Source organism: Aythya fuligula, chromosome 14 (assembly GCF_009819795.1).
Source record: "Aythya fuligula isolate bAytFul2 chromosome 14, bAytFul2.pri, whole genome shotgun sequence".
NCBI lineage: Eukaryota > Metazoa > Chordata > Aves > Anseriformes > Anatidae > Aythya > Aythya fuligula.
In genome coordinates, this window is record NC_045572.1 from 4,438,012 (window position 1) to 4,456,256 (window position 18,245).

General features: G+C 37.1%; 1 protein-coding gene across 3 annotated transcripts in view; it reads left to right on the top strand.

The window, feature by feature from the left end:
* The window catches only part of TENM2 (teneurin transmembrane protein 2), an 895,032-nt gene that overhangs the window by 847,627 nt on the left and 29,160 nt on the right, over positions 1-18,245 (top strand). For all 3 annotated transcript variants that reach the window (XM_032196709.1, XM_032196710.1, XM_032196711.1), the window contains 6 exons: positions 7,434-7,644; positions 10,560-10,679; positions 12,210-12,471; positions 13,174-13,441; positions 14,596-14,739; positions 16,310-16,559. In XM_032196709.1, coding sequence (XP_032052600.1) covers positions 7,434-7,644; positions 10,560-10,679; positions 12,210-12,471; positions 13,174-13,441; positions 14,596-14,739; positions 16,310-16,559 — 1,255 coding nt within the window. The remainder of the gene's footprint in view (positions 1-7,433; positions 7,645-10,559; positions 10,680-12,209; positions 12,472-13,173; positions 13,442-14,595; positions 14,740-16,309; positions 16,560-18,245) is intronic.

An 18,245-nucleotide genomic window follows, 5' to 3' on the forward strand; every position in this document is an offset into this window, starting at 1 on the left:
GACTCTGTCTGAAAAGGAAGAGATTAGATTGTTTTCTCATGAGATGAAGCTGGAAACTGTACAATGGGAATCAATTTGAAAGATTCAGCTAGTTTGCAGAACACCCAGTTTCACATGAAAATGCAAGTTTATTGAAAGTTAAAGAAATCACCTCTCCTCCCACTAACTCTTTTCACTTGAAACTCAACAGTTTATTTGCAGCCAAGTGTTGAACTCATTTGCTGCTCTGTTAACATAAGCAAATAGTTCTGGAGTAGTAGTGAACACACAAACTACTCTTCCAAAAGAAAGTAGTCTAAATTTTTTTTTGTCTAAATGAGGACCTTATCTGCAGAAGTAAACACCCTTCCTTTTCCATCCATCTATTTATATTAAAATGTAGTCACTTCAGCATGTCACTGAAATGCAACAATAATTTTCTGTCAACTATTCTTTCCCATGTGTCAATAGATTTAACATATTTTGGTGTTTTTTCTCTGTTCAGCCATTCTTATTGTATCTTACAATCAGATTCAAAAGCCTTGGGCTAAGTCTTCATTTCATGGATGTCAAGATGAGCATTGCCACTGACTCCAAAGGGATTCAGATTTGTCCGGTTCTGTCTTATTGTCTGCCACAACATGAATTACATACCATAGTTCAGAAAGAGAAAAATGAAAGATTATGCTTAGTATTTTCTTTCAATTTTAGATTAATGCCCCTTAGTTGGTTTATTCCTAGAAGTGGCAGATGTGTCCCTGTCTTGTTGAGACTTACAAATCTTCATTTTATATGAGATGTCAGTGCATATTACTCACATAAATAAAACGGGATTCCAGAGGAGAGTATTTGGAGATGTTTTCTCCTCAGAGCTGTTCAGGTAGAGCTGTGCATGATCCAAGCTAGCTATGGAAAAATTTACCTTTATTTGTCTTTATCAGCACATCGGGTCTAGATAAGTGCTTAATGGGGTATTCGTTATGAACCTATATAGGGTCACTGTGATGTATAGGCTACTTTGCTGAAAAAGATTTGAAGGCATTTCTTTGTTTTTAAGGAGCAAGCCTAATCAGAAGGTAAGGGTTTTTGGTTGCTTTTGTTTTGGCAGACTCACTTTTAATATCTTTTTTTAATAGGAAATTGCTTCTATTTTTTCAAAATGTGTTTGAGTAATGTAATTTACTCACTGTGGCCACTTCTAAATCTAATCCCTTTTCTTAATCAGTCCCTCAGTAGTGTAATAGTTATTAAGCATCTTTTGGAGGGATTAGAAATGGCTTTTTTTGAAGACCTATAATTGTGATTACAATGTATAATCCCCCCCAATAGACATGTATAGCCCACTTAATTCACTGTAGACTTATTTTAGGAAATTAAGAGATTAAAAATGGTATTTTGAGGAATGGGAGAAAGTACATTACTTGTTAAGTATGTATTTCTTTTAACTTACTGCATAAGGAAATCTCTGTAGGAGGGTATTTATACCATCTTTTTACAATAACTGTTTTATAATAATTTGGCTGTTCCTAAATTACATAATGGTTTTGCCTCTTGGAACACTCTTATTAAATTGTTTGTATTTAACTAGATTTCACCTTAGACCTTTAAGTGCGCCCAAATAAAAAGGACAATGTAATGTAAGCATATTTGTTTTCTAAAGGACAGTTTCACTAGATGATGGATGCAGTTCCTGCAGAGACCTCATGTTTGAAGAGCCCTTTGTCTTGAGCTCGATGGGATAACCCCAAAGAGGTGTTTGAGAAAGAACTCTGCAGAAGCAACCTTATCAGAAGTCCCATATCACCCACTTGAGTTGCACTTTCTAAGCTTTTCTTTTCCTGCTAACACTTCACCTATCTTTTTCAACCTTTCAGAATTATTCTTCTCGTGTTTATATATATATATATATATATACACATATATTACATTGACAACTCATTTAAATGATGCTATCTCAGGGAAGGAAAAGCAGAAGACAACCAAAACTTTGCTAACTTGGTTTGTTTCAGATTTGACCATGATGGAGAGAACAGGTGCAGGAACATTAGAAAAATAAAAATAAAAAGCTTAAATACTACTATTGCTTGTATCACTTCACAGCTCATAATTCTCCCCAAAATGTAATCATCTGTGCTACAGTTGAGTCGGGAAGGAAGGGAAACAGCCATAACAATATAGAATACTAAGTTAAATAGAATGAGAAATTGCTTGTTTGTTTGTTTTGTTTTGTATTTGTTGGGTGTTTTTGTATGCAAAGTGAGACATTCTTCTATTTAAAATACATTTTAACTTATTTCTACTTGGCTTTGTAAAGAGAGTTGTGCATATCTCAGAAGACAAATTTTGCCCTTCAGTTCATTACTATATAGCTGTAACAACTCCAAGAAATGCAGTTGGCGGTAATTCTGTTTGGCACAATACATTAAAGATAATGAATGAGAGAAAGCCAGCTATCTGCTACAGTATGAATTCTCTTCAATTCAAGAGCAAAATACATTTCTAGTGAAGTTCACTGTCAGGACAGTGCACTTGACTGATTGAAAGGCTGTTTATTTAAGTTGTCTTAGAAAACTCATCTCTGAAATTAGACAGAAAGAAAATAGAAAGAAAAGAGAAGTGTCTTCCTGCAATAAACATTTAGAAAAAAATTGCTTTTAGAGAATTACAAATCCTGTGACTTGATACTGCATCAGGCTCGTGACATTTAAGATAATACAAGTATTTCACAGCACAAAAGCAAATCATGTAATTTAGCTTGCCTCAACAAGCATTGCCTCAGCAGGGGTCTCTAAATCAGCACAGACAAAAGATTTTATGAAGTTCTCAATATAAACACCCAGAATACTCTTGGCGCAGAAAGTACCTTCCCAGAGCCTGTACAATAGTCACTTTTAGAACATTAACTGTAATGAGTAGTTGAAATCTGTTGTGGATGAGGGCCAGAGTGAGTCATGTAGGCTCAAATATAAAATCTGTATTGAAACTAGACATTATATAAGTTTGACGAGAGCTAATGAGTGTACTTGTATGTGGTTTTGTTAAAACTTCATGTCAGCCTCTAATCGTCTTTACACACATTAGCCAGCTTATCCTCACAGTGTCCCCCATGGATTACGTTACTACAGTAACATGCTCTTACAACCCATGGAGAAGGGAAAGCAAGAAATTCAGTGACTGCAAATCCCATGGTTTAAAAAGCCCCAGTGGCTCCACAGGCATGGTACCAACGTGCCCACTGAACTGAATGAATTTTTCCAAATATTGTTTTTATCTTGGAGCCCTCTCAGTCATCTCTGCTGGTGATGTGAGGTTTGGAGATGGAGCATCAATAGTCTGCCGGCATTCCCAGGGTCTGAGGGGTGACCGAGTGCCCAGTGTACAGCTGTGGCTATGTTTCCTTGACTGCAAGGGCTCTGGGCAGCACAGGAGTCCTGAGTGGGCAAGGAAAGTGGAGCTGTTGCTCTGCCGATGTCATATTCCAGGGCACTTAAAAACCTCATTAGGGAGTTATTTGGCATTCAGAGGCATGCACAACTTACAGAAACACAGGTTTATTCTACCTTACCACAATTTTGGATTTACAACCTGGTTTATAACGAATATCCTGACAATTTACAGAGAGCCTTTCCAGTTAGGCTAAGCCATTTGAGGAGTAGGGCTGGAACAGGATTAAAAGCATTTCCTTTCTTATTAGTACCAGGAACTTCTGAGGAGTTATTCTGAGTGATGTATGCCAACATAACAGCAATTAGATCAAGATATCAAAGTGGAAATTTGGGTTAAAAATTAGATAAACTTACTCATATTAAGATGTATTGGGCAGTGGAATAGTCTGTCCATGGAAACAGCTCTGCATGCAGCATTAGAGCTCGATTAAAATATTTCTGTATTGGCAGAGAGAAGACATACTCTTTTGATAATCTGATAGAGCATCTCTAATTCTTTCACCTTGGGTATATTAATACTACACATAATTAAAATCGGATCATGATAAATTAACTAATTTGCCCTTAGAGTGATCAAAGGCCCTTTCGCCCTCAGGGCTTATAGGAGCTGCTGCTCCCCGCTTCCCCCCACCTCCATTTTAATCATCAGTCTGAAATGTTTATTGGAAAAAGAAAATTTTCCAGGATTTACAATGAAAGTTGTTGGCTCCTGAAGCTAGTGAAGTGTAAGGATGCCCTCTACTGAGCATGTGCTCAGAAGTTTTGTTGTGGAAGCAGAATTGTCCCCTGCTGTGTAGAGAAAGCATTCTGTCAAGCAGCTGGATGTCAGGTCAGAGGTGGCTCATTCCAACATGCATCATGCACTGAACCTGGAGTACAACCTGTATTTGGTGAAGAGTGGGGACTAAAAATAATTTACTTGTAGGAGATGGAAAACAAAACAAACAAAAAGGCAGAAACTCAATGTCAACTTTCCAAAGAAAGCTATAGCATGATTTTGGAATCCAAGCATCTGAACGTGATCAGGAAAATGGATGATGAGAGCTCCTAGATGCATTAGCAATAATATATATCTCACTGTTTCTGCTGTGTGCTTTTTAGCCCTTGTAATGGTGTTCAAAATTCATCTTAAAATATAGGCGTGCACAAGTAGATTATTTTTCTTACATGTGATACTTTGATTTATTTTTTTTTTTGTCTTGGGTTAAGTCTGCCAAAAATTTTATGTAACAGTTCACAGAAGGTCAATAAATGTGCATCTCTGTTAGCAGATGTGAAGTCTTCAGGAGGAATCCCATGACACTAACCTTGTTTCTGAAAAGATTTGGGAATAACTGAGAACAGCAATAGAGAGCTCATCTTGTACTACCAGTTTAAATTATATCCAAGTTTCCCATTTCTTTCTTCTCAGTTAAAGCCAAGTCAGGGCTTCTTTTGGTCTCAAATTGTTGGAGGAGGTTTAGCACCATCTTAACTCCCTCTGCACTACCTGTCCTGTAGCATACAGAGTCTCAGAGTGCTGCTGACTTTAAACTCAGATGTGTATGCTCTGAAAAGCAAAAATATCTTGATGAGGCCGATGGTGAAGTTTTTGTCATTGAATTAACCATATAAATAATTCAGCGTGCCTGAGGAAATCTGCAAGATGACAACCTCTGAAATATATATTAAAAACAAAGTCCTGAATTCCAATTAAAATTCATGCTTATGGCAGTTTTCTCTAACGGAAGGTACATTTTTTTCTAGCCGTTGTTTTAATCAACTGAGTCTAATGCAACTAAGTGTGCAAGTTTGCTAAATTTCATATTTAATGGTACAATATGGCTGGAGAAATGGACTGACAGGAACCTCACACAGTTCAACAAGGTAAGTGCAAAGTCCTGCACCTGGGGAGGAACAAGCCCATGCACCAGTACATGCTGGGGGTCACCCAGTCGGAAAGCAGCTTTGCAGAAAATGACTTGGGGAGCTGGTGGTCACCAGGCTGAATGTGAGCCAGCACTGTGCCCGTGCAGCAATGAAGGTCAGTGGTATCCTGGGCTGCAGCAGGAGGAGACCATGCATGTTTTCTGTGACTGTATAACAAAGGCATTACTGAAGGTTTTTCAGAGTAAGAAGATTACTCTGAGACTCTTCATGAGAAAGCTTGTTGCAATGCATTTAAAAAGCGATAAAGTTCAAAACAAGTAAATCATGCGTATATTTATGTTATTGTATATGCTTGTCTCTCCTAAATATTCCTCTAAGCATATGAAAGTGTGCAAGTATGAGTTCCCATAATTGCATAAAAACCTTCCTACATGAAATGACTTATACGCAGGTTTCTCCCCGATATTGAATGGAAATGTTTCTAGCCTCCTGGGTCCTTAGCTGGCAGTTCAGAGCAGTTTGATTGCCTGCTTGATTGTTTGTGAGATAACAGTAAGATTGGCAGTGACAGGGTAATTTACTGAAGATTGCAATGTCAGACTATATCCAAGGGGGCTTGGTAGCATAAAGATGTGATTCTCGTGACTGACAGGACACTGAGAGATTGATATGCCAATTGAAAGTTCACGGTGTCGTCAGAAGTGTTTGGTCACAGCAGCCCATAATCTGCTGCATGATGAGGTCATTACAGCCATAACATATGCTCACCTATAATAACAGGTATAGTAAAAAAAAAAAAACAAAAAAAACGAGGCAGCTGTAACAGCTAAATGTAAATTTGTCAAAGGGAGTAATTTATATCCTGTGTTTTGATCCTGCTATTACTAACATGTTGATAGGATCCTCTTGACTGACAGTTGTCTGAATAAAAGAACTGAGTGGACTAAACAGTGGGCAGCTTTAAGTTCAGAGTTGTAGAGGTATCGCAGACCAAGGAAAGAGCAGAAGGCTGAGAAAAAGTTCTCAGCACTTGATGGGGAAACTGGCTTGAGTTATAATCTGAAGCTGATGGTGTCTTCACGTTGATTATATAAAATAGTTGGAAAATGTACTGTAGCCAAAAAAAAAAAAAACCAACCACCACCAACAAAAAACCTCTGTGTTGGAAAGGATTTCAAGATGAATGGAGCTCTTAATGTGAATAGGCGACTGACCTTAAAGAAATGTATAGCTCTCACAACAAGGTAGTTTGTCTAACTTAAAGGTCCATAGTGAGCTGAATGAAACATTGTCACTATAGCATGGCAATTTAGTTCTTAAATCAGAAGCAGTTATTTCAGACATGCACAATCCATTGGAAATTCAGGTTAATTGTAAAATGAGAAAGCTTCTTATACGGTGGTTTGCTGTTTTGTGTTTTGTTTTTTGTTTGTTTGTTTGTTTTCCTTCCAATTATCACTCTGTAACATAGTATCAGTCTGTTGTGTATTTGAAAAACTTGAAAATAGATGAGTTGTAATCTCAATCTAATGTACTTCTGTCAGCTAACCTACTGGAATGTTCTTTCTCATGTATGGTGTCCAGTATGTGCCTAGGTCATACCTGTATTCAGCAAATCAGACCTGTATGCCTTGGAGAGTCTCTGAAAGTTTACAGACTAAGAAGAGATTGCAGACTGGATGCCTCATTTTTGTGATTTCTTGATAGTGGATGAATGAATGTTTCTAAATTCTTAGAGATTATAATATTTTAAAGTAAATGGTTATTCATTTCTAAATTAGAGTAGAATTCCATAAAGAGAATGCTATTAAGTTGAATGATGATACCAAAGGAAAGGGTGGTGCTAGGTATTGTCTTCATATGGGTTAAAAGTAGATTTGATTCATCTAACTATGCAGATTGGTCTCCCCATTGAGGATTCCATTTTAATTTCTTAATTAATGATGTTTAACAAGTGTACTTTCAGAAAGTCTTATCTTTGCTGTATTGTTGGTTCAATTACCAATTGGTTTTGTGGTGTAGAGACATTACGAAGATAAATCATTCACGTTTTTTCCCGGTGCCTTAAGACGTCCATTAGATATTTTTGCTTGATAGCACTGTGCAGCTGGCTGAATCTTGATGTTTCTTACCTTTCAGACGGCTTGGTTGACTGCCTAGACCCAGATTGCTGCCTCCAGTCTACTTGTCAAAATAGCCTGCTGTGCCGGGGTTCCCGTGATCCTCTTGACATCATACAACAGAGCCATTCTGGTTCACCAGCTGTGAAGTCATTCTATGATCGAATCAAGCTCTTAGTGGGGAAGGACAGCACTCATATAATTCCAGGAGAAAATCCCTTCAACAGCAGGTAGCAGCTATAAATTTGACATTGCATTTGTGCAGTTGCATTGTACAGGAAATTTTCTCCCAGAGCTTTTACTCATGTTTTAACATGAGATTCTGCTTTCAGGTGCTTCACGTGTTTCCATTTCAGGGCACTCTAAGGGAAATTTATAATGTTGCCTTTGTTTTACAACACTGAGTTTTATTAGCATTTTAACATACTGGCAACACCTAGAAGGTTTCTTCCACTGAGCAAGAGCTTCTGAGCTTTATCATTTATGAAGACTGCAGTCTACAACAATGGAAAATGCCCACTAGTTAATAGTTAGAAGGGTACATGTAAATAATGTCGTAATACACTTCTTAATAGTCAGTGCTTTAAAAAAAAAAAAAATCAGCTGCTGAAAACCACCCATCTTACTTTCAAGCAGTTTGCTCAGAAATAATCTAACTATATGTGTGTGGATATGGGTTGGAGTCTTCAAGACAGTCTAAGAATTACAAATCTAGACTGAGCAGGAGCTGGGTGCTTCAGAGCTAAAGCTCTTTTGGAAAATTGCAATTTAAAATTTTAGATTTATTAAAAATTAAGTTTTATAGAGTTCTTGGTGATGATTTTCATAGTTCTGTTTTATTCATCTCAAGTACCTCACACGTTTTAACATGTCATTTTGAATGGCCTATTAATCACACTTTAAAATTAGCCTTAGCCTTTTAAGTTGTGAAGGTACAGTGTGTCTGACTTCTAGTCAGACAGTACTTTATATGAATCTGGATTTTAGCTACAAATTTTAGTCTCCATTGCTTTCAGTATTTCTTCATTTTAGAAATAAAAAGGTTTATTGCTGAGAATTTTCTTATTCAAGTTATTTCCTGAACTAGTGAACTTGAAGGTAGAAAAAGTTGTCATGAACCTTACTAGTTGCCTTCTTCCATAGGATGATTTATTTCTAAATCTGTTTTCTGCACTGTTCCCCTATAGGAACTTGTGTAATTATCTTCCTTACGACTATTTGTGGGTTTTGTTTTGGTTTGTTTTAAAACATAAAATAATTCAAGGAAAATTAATAATGCCAAGACAATCATCTTGGTCGGATATACATGTATTTCCAAATAGACTTTCTCAAAAAGGTATGAATTTCCATTAAATTCCATGTTGTGTTACAAAATGGTGATTTCAGAAAAATCAAGTTTGGCCTGAAGGGTCAAGAAATCATTGAAAGTTACATTACAGAAAAGTAATATTTTGGTTATTCAAATGACTCATTTTCATGAATAAGTTTCTTTTTTATGAAACTCATTTATTCACATAAATGGGTTCTCCCATGTTTGGAATAAAAATATGAGGAAATAATTGTTAAACAGCCAGTATAATACAGTTAGAAATGCACATCACAGCATCTTGAACATTTCAGAAATAACAGAAATGTCCTAAAAACAATCCCTGATATTACTAATGAAAATTAATATCCTCCGATAAGTAAATAGCTTTAGAAATGCATGTATAGGGGATAAATAAGCTGTCCCAGAATTCAACTAAATATTGTGAGTTTTTGGCAAAACACAGGCAGGTTTAATCCCCTCATCCAACAGCTTGGACTGGGTCCAGAAATCAGGGTTCAGTATCTATCTTGTCAGGTTTCTGTGTGTGTCGATGTGCCCGAAGCATCCTAAGGTTCATGGACAGCTCCAGTCCTGCAGTGCAAAGGCAGTTCAGAAATGCGGCTTTTGATTTTCTGACTCACTCTGTAGCAACACATGAGAGTTGGTGGACCGTGCTGGAAGCACTTAGCGCTGAAATAGAAATCGTTTCACCTAGGGCTACAGCAAAACTAAGTGTAGTGGTCCTTGAGATTAGGGGTTACAGTGAGGTTTAACTTTCCCCATGTTTCAGGATCATGTTCCCTTTTCTTCATGCTTCCACTGGAGATGGAAACCTATCTACACAGAGCTTCTCCTTTTCATCTCCCTTTTACTGTGCAGCTTCCCTTTCTCACCAGTTTCCCTCAGGATACAGGGAAAGTGGAAAGGAAAGGAGCCAGGAGATGGAGAGCCCTCTTCAGCTGGGAGAGCAAAGAGGCAGGAACAGGCTGACCATGCCAGAGAGCAGCAGAGCGGGGAGAAGTGGGGCTTGCTCCTTCCAGTGCCAAGGAGGCTGCGAATGCAGTTGGGTCGCCTGTTTCTGCCTGCTGTGCACTCACCAGCAGCAAAGCACTCTCAGAAGAGAAGACGACTGAATATGCCTTACTGTAGAGGAATAACTAGTCTTAATCTCCTTTAGTTTGAGCAAAGTAGGTAACCTGTTGGCTAAGAAACCTGTTTATTTTGCCTGTGAGTCAATCTGGCCTTGAATCTAATTCTCACTTCTGCTGACAAAGTGAAAAGCAAGGATTATGAATCAGGACCCAGTGCAGTGTACAAATGTCTGGTGCTCCCTAAGATAAAGGTACATGCACCTTAATTTGGAAAATAAGTTGCATAAAACAGGTATGGCATAACACCATGTTTTTGAAGTATACTAGGCATCCAAAAACATCATATTGTACCCAGCCAGTTTTTTTTTGTTTTTTGAGAAGTGACTAGTCATCATTTCAGTGGGACCTCAGGGTCAGAGTTGTGGCTTGGCTGAACATGATGTAACTTTCTGTTCCAATTTCTCCTTTGCAAAGCCTCATTAGGCAATCACATTTGCGTTCCAGCCCAAGGGAAGGTGCTACCTCCCATTCCATATATACAGACCATATTGCATAGACGGCATTTTCTTGATTTAAATATATACAGAGAGCTGGGCAATATCATGGTATCTTCAGTATTCTAATAAACCTTGCAGTAAATCGGATTTAGAGTAAATGAAGCACAAATGTTCCACCACTCAGTTTATAAACACTGTAACTGTTTTCATAACTAACTTCAATACCTTTAATTATCTTTCTTCTTCAGTCTTGTGTCTCTTATAAGAGGCCAAGTGGTGACGACAGATGGAACGCCTCTAGTTGGGGTCAATGTGTCGTTTGTCAAGTATCCAAAGTACGGCTATACCATCACTCGTCAGGATGGCACGTGAGTTTGCTTGTTTCATTGAGTACCCATTTTTTATGTAATATCTTTGCTGATTAACAGATGGTGCAATCTAATGGAACCATGTGGTACCATGCATTGCATTCCTCCCAGGGCAAAGAGCTATTAAGTAAACACAAAAGTATTTTTTCACATGGCATTTTGAATACTAAATGAAAGTAAATATGAAAAGGCTGACTTCTGATAATAATGCGTTAGCAGTCAGACTCCCTTCAAATAAATTGCTCTGTATCTATAAAAACATTTGTGGTGTACAGAAATACCCAGCTGAGACCAGCAATATTTTAGTTTAAAATGCAAGGCAGGCTAATGCTGCTAGAAAAAAAAAGAAAAAAAAAAAAAAGAAAAAAAAAAGTATCATTTTAGAATAGCATATTTTGTTAAAAGTTCCCTTCTTCCAACCTAGAAAATTCTGTGATTCTGTGATTCTGTCTCTCTTTCCTTTTGAAGATCCGCTATATTTTGTGTTTCTTCAGGGTAGAATATATTCAAAAGATTATAATTGAATATATTTAGACATTTTCCTGCTGTGCAAAGAAGAGCTTTTTCCCCCCTTGTATTATCTGATTTGAAATGTGCACGAATTCAGAAACCCAAAATTAATGTGTCATGGTTTATGTAGTTTACTGGCTGTGGTAACTAAAACAGCATATCTATGACACATATATTGTAAACATTTGCCATTTTTTCTTGATCTTTCATGCAAACTATTGAATTGAAATACTTAATATGAGTAAATTGAACTAGAGTATTTCATGTCCACATATCTGCTGTTATAATAAAAGTATAACATTGTTGATTTCAGTGGTTTCAGCTCATACATTGCTGTACTATTAACTCTAGATCTAAATGAAATCATTGAGTAATTTGTTACATTGCCAGTATTTACATGAAACAACTGATAACTAGTTCTGTTGTCAGTACAACCTAGAAGTATTTTTTGCCTTCAGGACAGATTTCAAAATGCCTGCAGAGCTACGCAGTGCTATGGTGATTATACAGGGATTTGGGAGTAAATATCTAATCTCTCTGAAAAATGATAGATCAATTATCCTGGAGACAGGAATTCTTATCTTATTTGTAGAACAGGAACAGCAAAACTTTTCATTACTATTCTTACTGCCACCTGTCCCGTTCTGTTTCATGATGGACAGCATCTATTAGGAAAGGGATAATTCAGTGTCCAGCTCAGTATGAATTTGGTTCCTCTGCTGTTTCTATGTATAAAGGTGGCTAGTGATAATAAATGTGGCTGTTTGTTCTTTTATTGAAAATTGTTTTAATGTAGGTTTTATAACATATAGGAACAACGTTTGTCCAGATGACTACAAATTGCTGCTTGTCTTGACTGTATTTCAGTCAGTTGTTTAGTTGCCAGAGGTTCACATCCCATTACCAATAATTTGAAGCATGACACTTAAAATACACATATTGCGATGATACTCCATTAGCCAGGAATGTTATTACTGGAATTATTCAGTCTCATCACCTATAAACCCCATGTTTTTCTAGGTTTGACTTGGTTGCAAATGGTGGAGCATCCCTAACTTTGCACTTCGAACGGGCCCCATTTATGAGTCAGGAAAGGACAGTATGGTTGCCGTGGAATAGCTTCTATGCCATGGACACACTCGTGATGAAGACAGAGGAGAACTCCATTCCCAGCTGTGATCTAAGTGGCTTTGTCCGTCCTGATCCAGTCATCATTTCATCACCACTTTCCACTTTCTTCAGTGATGCTCCTGGCCGAAATCCCATTGTACCAGAAACCCAGGTAAGAATAGCGTGAGTGAAAAGGATATAAAAATCAGTGGTCAGATGCTACTGCTGACCGAAGCACTTGTCACAATCACCATTTGTCCCCTGAAATTGTTATAACAAATACTTCTGTAGGGTTGCATTATTTCTGACAGATATTGAGCTTTCTAATGAAGTCTGTAGGAGATACCATAAGTTTATCTCACGCAGACACATTTATGTTTGACTACCTTGCACCTTCTCATTATCATACAACTTATCAAGTACATCTGTGTATTTCAGTTGGCAGCTTAGGTGTTTCAAGAGAATTTTGCAGAGGCTTGGTGTATGCTACTGGTCACAGTCTGCTTTCTTACATGTTATTTAGGACAAAGGAAAACTTCACTCGTTTTCACTACTTTATTCAGTATTTACTTCATACAAATTGTTAGTGGAAATTGCAGGTTCTTATAGCTGTGTCTTCTTGTATTCCTCTTGCATATAACTTGCAATAAAACTCTTGTTCTTATTTATGCTTTTGCAGTGGGCTCCCTTTAAAATAGAGAGAGATCAAATAACTTTTTGTCCAGAAACAGGAGCTGAGCTCTGTCACTGCACTGATTTGAGGATAGCCATTACCACTAGTAGAAAATCATTTGTTCATAAAAAATATGCAGAGATACTATTCTAAAAAATAAAAAAGCAGTAATGTAAAATGTTTGATCTTTTTCCTATTCAGGTTCTTCATGAAGAAATTGAGATCCCTGGCTCGAGTATAAAGCTCAACTACCTGAGTTCCCGTACTGCTGGATATAAATCTTTACTTAAGATCATCATGACTCAGTCACTTGTGCCACTGAATCTGATCAAAGTTCATTTGATGGTAGCGGTAGAAGGGCATCTGTTTCAAAAATCATTTCAGGCATCTCCCAACTTGGCTTATACATTTATCTGGGACAAAACAGATGCATATGGTCAGAAGGTTTATGGGTTGTCAGATGCTGTAGGTAAGTCAGCATATGCAAGCTCAAAAACTTTTCAAACGCTTGCAATTTTTAGTAAGAAAACTGCAAAGATTTTCTATGGAGAAGCAAATGTACTAAACAGTTCTTTCTTCCACACATAGATTATGCTACAATCTATGCAGCATGTTTCTTTTACATATTTAAAAGATCACATTTAGAGGGTCTACAACCATAGCCGTGTTTCCTGATCAGTAGCTGACTTAGAAATTTTAGACCTGCCAACTGGAAAAACTGGACATAGGGGCTTAGGCAAAATGTGGTACATCGCTGTCTTTATATTCTTTCAGTTAACAAATAAATCTCATATCCAAACTGACTGACATTCTTTGGTGCATGTGGAGTCTCATGCATACTGTTATTCCAGCCTTTTGCAGTGTAATACATTTGAAATAAAGCAGTGTTTTTGTAATGCCATTCAGTCTAGCAGTTTTATGGATATTTTTAGTTCCCTTGTTTATAGATTTTCATTCTAGTGGCTAGGAAAGTGGGTGATCATCACAATATTTTTAAATTTTCAATTTAATTTGAATATCAGAAAATTTTTGATACAACAGTGCTAAAGACTGTGCATTAGAGATGTGCCAATGTGGAAAAAAAAACTTACTTGAATCGTAGTTCTTTTCCATACTTTTCTAAAATCTTTGCTACAGCTTTTCTTTCTTACATTATTGCATAGGATATTGCTTTCCTGAGTAATGCTAACTGTGTGTGTGCTTAAAAACACACAAAATTTTCTCTGCTTCTTGAAATATGGCATGTAAAATGAACACAATAAGTGCTGTGAACATCTGGCAAATTAAGAGTTTGATCTTGTCCTGTTATCTGATAGGAGAATTTTATTATCTTTTTTTAATTATATTTCTCACTCTCCTCTCACCAAACCAGTCACTTCCCAAAGCCAGCTATTCAAAGAAAAGTGATCAGATCCCTGCAGAGTACATATGAATGAAGTTTCAAATTTGTGTCTAGTCAAAGATCTGAATTTAATATTGTAGATGAAAAGAGAGGAATATAATCACTTCATCTTTTTGAGGGGGCAGGGGAACTGGAATGCTGATCCATTTGAATGTGTCCTGGACATTTAATTTAGTGTTTGTTCAGCAAGTATATTAGATTTTATTTTTATTTTTTTTCAGTTTCTGTGGGTTTTGAATATGAGACTTGCCCCAGTCTGATTTTATGGGAGAAGAGGACAGCACTGCTGCAAGGATTTGAACTAGATCCTTCCAATCTAGGAGGATGGTCTTTGGATAAGCATCATGTACTTAATGTCAAGAGTGGTGAGTTAGTTCCACATGTTTTCTGTGCTATATGGAGTTTTGTCTGGGAACACTTTTAATTTACATTATGTTTACCCTTTGAAAAACAAAATTTCTTCACTCTTTTTGTTTCTTCTTTAGTTTTGTAAGGAATGGGACGTGTTTCAGTTGTCAGAAAATTTCTATAGATTTTCAACAGATTTTTTACCCTCCTACAAAACATCAATTTATAAAAGTCTAAATCTTTATCCTCTATTCTGTTGTTCATTCATCTGCTTGTAATTGGTTCATGTCTTCCTTCCCTGTTCATCTGATCTTAACCACATCCATTCCTGGTTCCTTTTGTTTGACTTTTTCCTTTCTTATTTGAGATAGGGTTTAAAAGGAGTATGTGACTGTGACAAGATACCGATTCTTGTTTGTCTTTTCCTTGTGTTACCTGCTTGGTTTTTCCTCACTTCTCTTTAAGTACCCTAAACTGAATATTCTTGGTCTTCACATTTTATCCAGAGACTCCCAAGGAATTGAATGTTTAACATATATTTCATTTAATTCCTGTAAAGTGTTTTCTATAGCCTTCCCGCTCTTTCTTGCATTAACAGTTGCAGAATATACTGTCACTCAAGAAATCAAAAGCTTCAGAATAGGCAAGATCAAGCTATTTGAACACACTTCAAGTGCTGTGCAGAAAATCAAACACTGCTGAGATGGCCATTTGGATAGAGCATGATATTTGTTGCTGTCATCAGTGATGGCAACAGTACTTGTCCCTGGGGAGCCAGTTGCTTTACATTAGAATCATGCAACTGTATTTCCAAGAGACAATGTGACTAAAAGTTTCTGACCAGATTTCTGCAACCTTTAATGGTGTTGAAATTGGTCACTCTGTCAGAGAATCCACTCCTTTCTTAGAACAGGTATCTACTTTTAGAACAAGTATGTTTAGAAGAGAGAACCTGTCTTAAAAGCATTTTTCTTGAAATCTAATAAAGGTCCTTAACACTAGTTCCCCTTTTGTCTTTCATCAGCAATCCAGAGCAGCCCTTTTAGGAGTTCCATCTTTCTTTCTCCTGTCTTTTCCTTTTCTGCACTGTCCCCTTTTTTTGGCATCTCCATTTGTGTCATGAAGAAAATGAGAAAGACTGGGAGGGGGAAAGAGGAAAGTGAGGTTGGAAGAAAATTCCAAACAAAATGTAACATAAGAAATTGGATTCACTGGATGTGGGTGCACTAACAAGGAACACTTCCTCTCTGCTCTTTCCTTCCTCACTTCCCAGTTATTAAGACAGTCTAATAATTGTGCTAGGCTGGAAGGATGTCTGATGGTATTTTTGAATACCAAAGCACCATGGGTTTAAGTTTGGGTTTGTGTTTGTAGTTGTTTATTTGTGTGTGCTTTAACAGAGAATCCTCATTATACCTTTATTGTTTTCTACTGCAAACCTATTTCACTGTTTTTGCACTGTTAGAGAACCAGTGCTGAAGTCATTTCACTGTTTAGTCCTTAACAGCAGCTGTTGAAAGGAGAACTACCTGAAGTCACCTGTAACAAATGACTGTAATAACCACTTCTCTTCCTGTCTGTTATTAGGTATATTGCACAAAGGCAATGGAGAAAATCAGTTTCTAACTCAACAGCCAGCTGTGATAACCAGCATTATGGGGAATGGGCGCCGAAGAAGCATATCCTGTCCTAGCTGCAATGGTCTTGCAGAAGGAAATAAGCTTTTGGCCCCTGTAGCACTGGCAGTGGGAATCGATGGAAGTCTCTTTGTTGGAGACTTTAACTATATTCGGCGTATCTTCCCATCCAAGAATGTTACTAGTATATTGGAGCTGAGGTAAGAAGTTAATCTTAGCACTTCAAATCTGCAGCCTGTGCTTAAATCAGCCTTTACCATTATTTTTATAATTTTGTAAAACATTGTCACTTTCAACCTATTTCAATTCCAGTGGAGAAATGGGGCACAGAAATGCATAGTTCAAAGTATGTAGCTAATCAGACTAGAGTTAGAGCTAATGAATATAGAGAAGGAATAAAGAGTACAAACTAACTTTAAAAAAAGTACAGTAGTACTTTTTCTTCTTCTTTCCTGGTGGTTATCATTTGATACGATCTCCCTTCATTACTGTACATCATTTAGTTTTGTTTGATAACTACAGAACTGACTGCCCTAAGGTATTGAGCCACAGTGATAAACAAAGAAGTCTTGGGAAATTAGAAGGAAGGTTTTCATATCAGTGATGTAGAAAGACACTTTCCCACTTCCTTCCCGTTCTTGTAAGCTTATTTCTGTAGGTTGGCAAGCGCAGTAAAGGTTGACATACAGAGTCACTTTGTAACATCAGAACTCTTTCCAAGATCATACTTCTATTCCCCCACAAAATATTAAGATTTGGTCACTTAATAGGGAGGGCATGAGTGTAGAGTGTACCACTTCACCCATTTCTGTTTCATCGCCTTTTTTCATTCCTCTAGGAGAGGCAAGAGCTATTGCTTCAAACCATAACTCATGTAACTGTTTTTTATTGTTACTACACTATTGATTATTTGGCAGAAAAATAAGGAAAAACATCTTGCACTGGCTGTCTTCTGATACTTCTGCAGCCCACTCAGGCAAAAGAATAGTGTTCTTGTAAACTGGATGTATCTGCAGAACACGCTGAGTGAATTTAGGTTATTAGTCTTTTTTTCTTTTTTTCTAATGATATGACCAGTAACCAATTCCTCTGCTTCTACTGTACGGTTAGTTTTTAATTAGCGGGGGGAAATGCAAAATGATTGGGCTGTTAAAGAATGGGAGGCCTAGCTCTATTTCACACCTCTCTTCCATTCATGTCATTCTGTTGATGTCACTGTTGTGAATTCCAATTTATATTAAGAGAAAAGAGATCAGATTTGGGCCAGTTCTACTCGGAGATCCCTCTCTGGCACCTATGCATCAGTCTGCCTCATTATCCAGAGGTTTAAAAAAAAAAGTCAAAATTATCCAGTGTTTCCTGCTGGCAGCTCAGTATAGACCATAGAAGCTAGCTGGTACAGCTGTATGACTTGCTATAAACATTTATATCGGTATACACTATAACTGCTTTACATAGAATATGCCAATGTGTTTTTTTCCCAACTAATTGAGATATGTCTAGCTTTCTAGTAAATAGGACTACAGATATATAGGTGAAGAGAAACATTTTCAAACTAGGATAATTAAAAGGCATTTACATGTACATGTATATCCATCTCACTTCCAAATGCCAGTCACTGACAAAGTTTTGGAGTACATCAGATACTTGAAAATGTTATCTTCAGCTTTATGACGTTACTAGTCTGAGAATTTTGCTTTCTGCCTATGCAAGAAACAACTCAGACTTTTCAGAGTGGGTGAGCAGAAAGGACAGCAGTAAAGATTAAGAAGCCTATCTTCTGTTTCTGCTCTTGTCCATGTTCTCTTTTCTTTTATGAAAGTCTGTTTTCCATAGAGTAGTTTATTTAGCTTCTGCTATGACTATTAGCAATGAACAATGAAGTT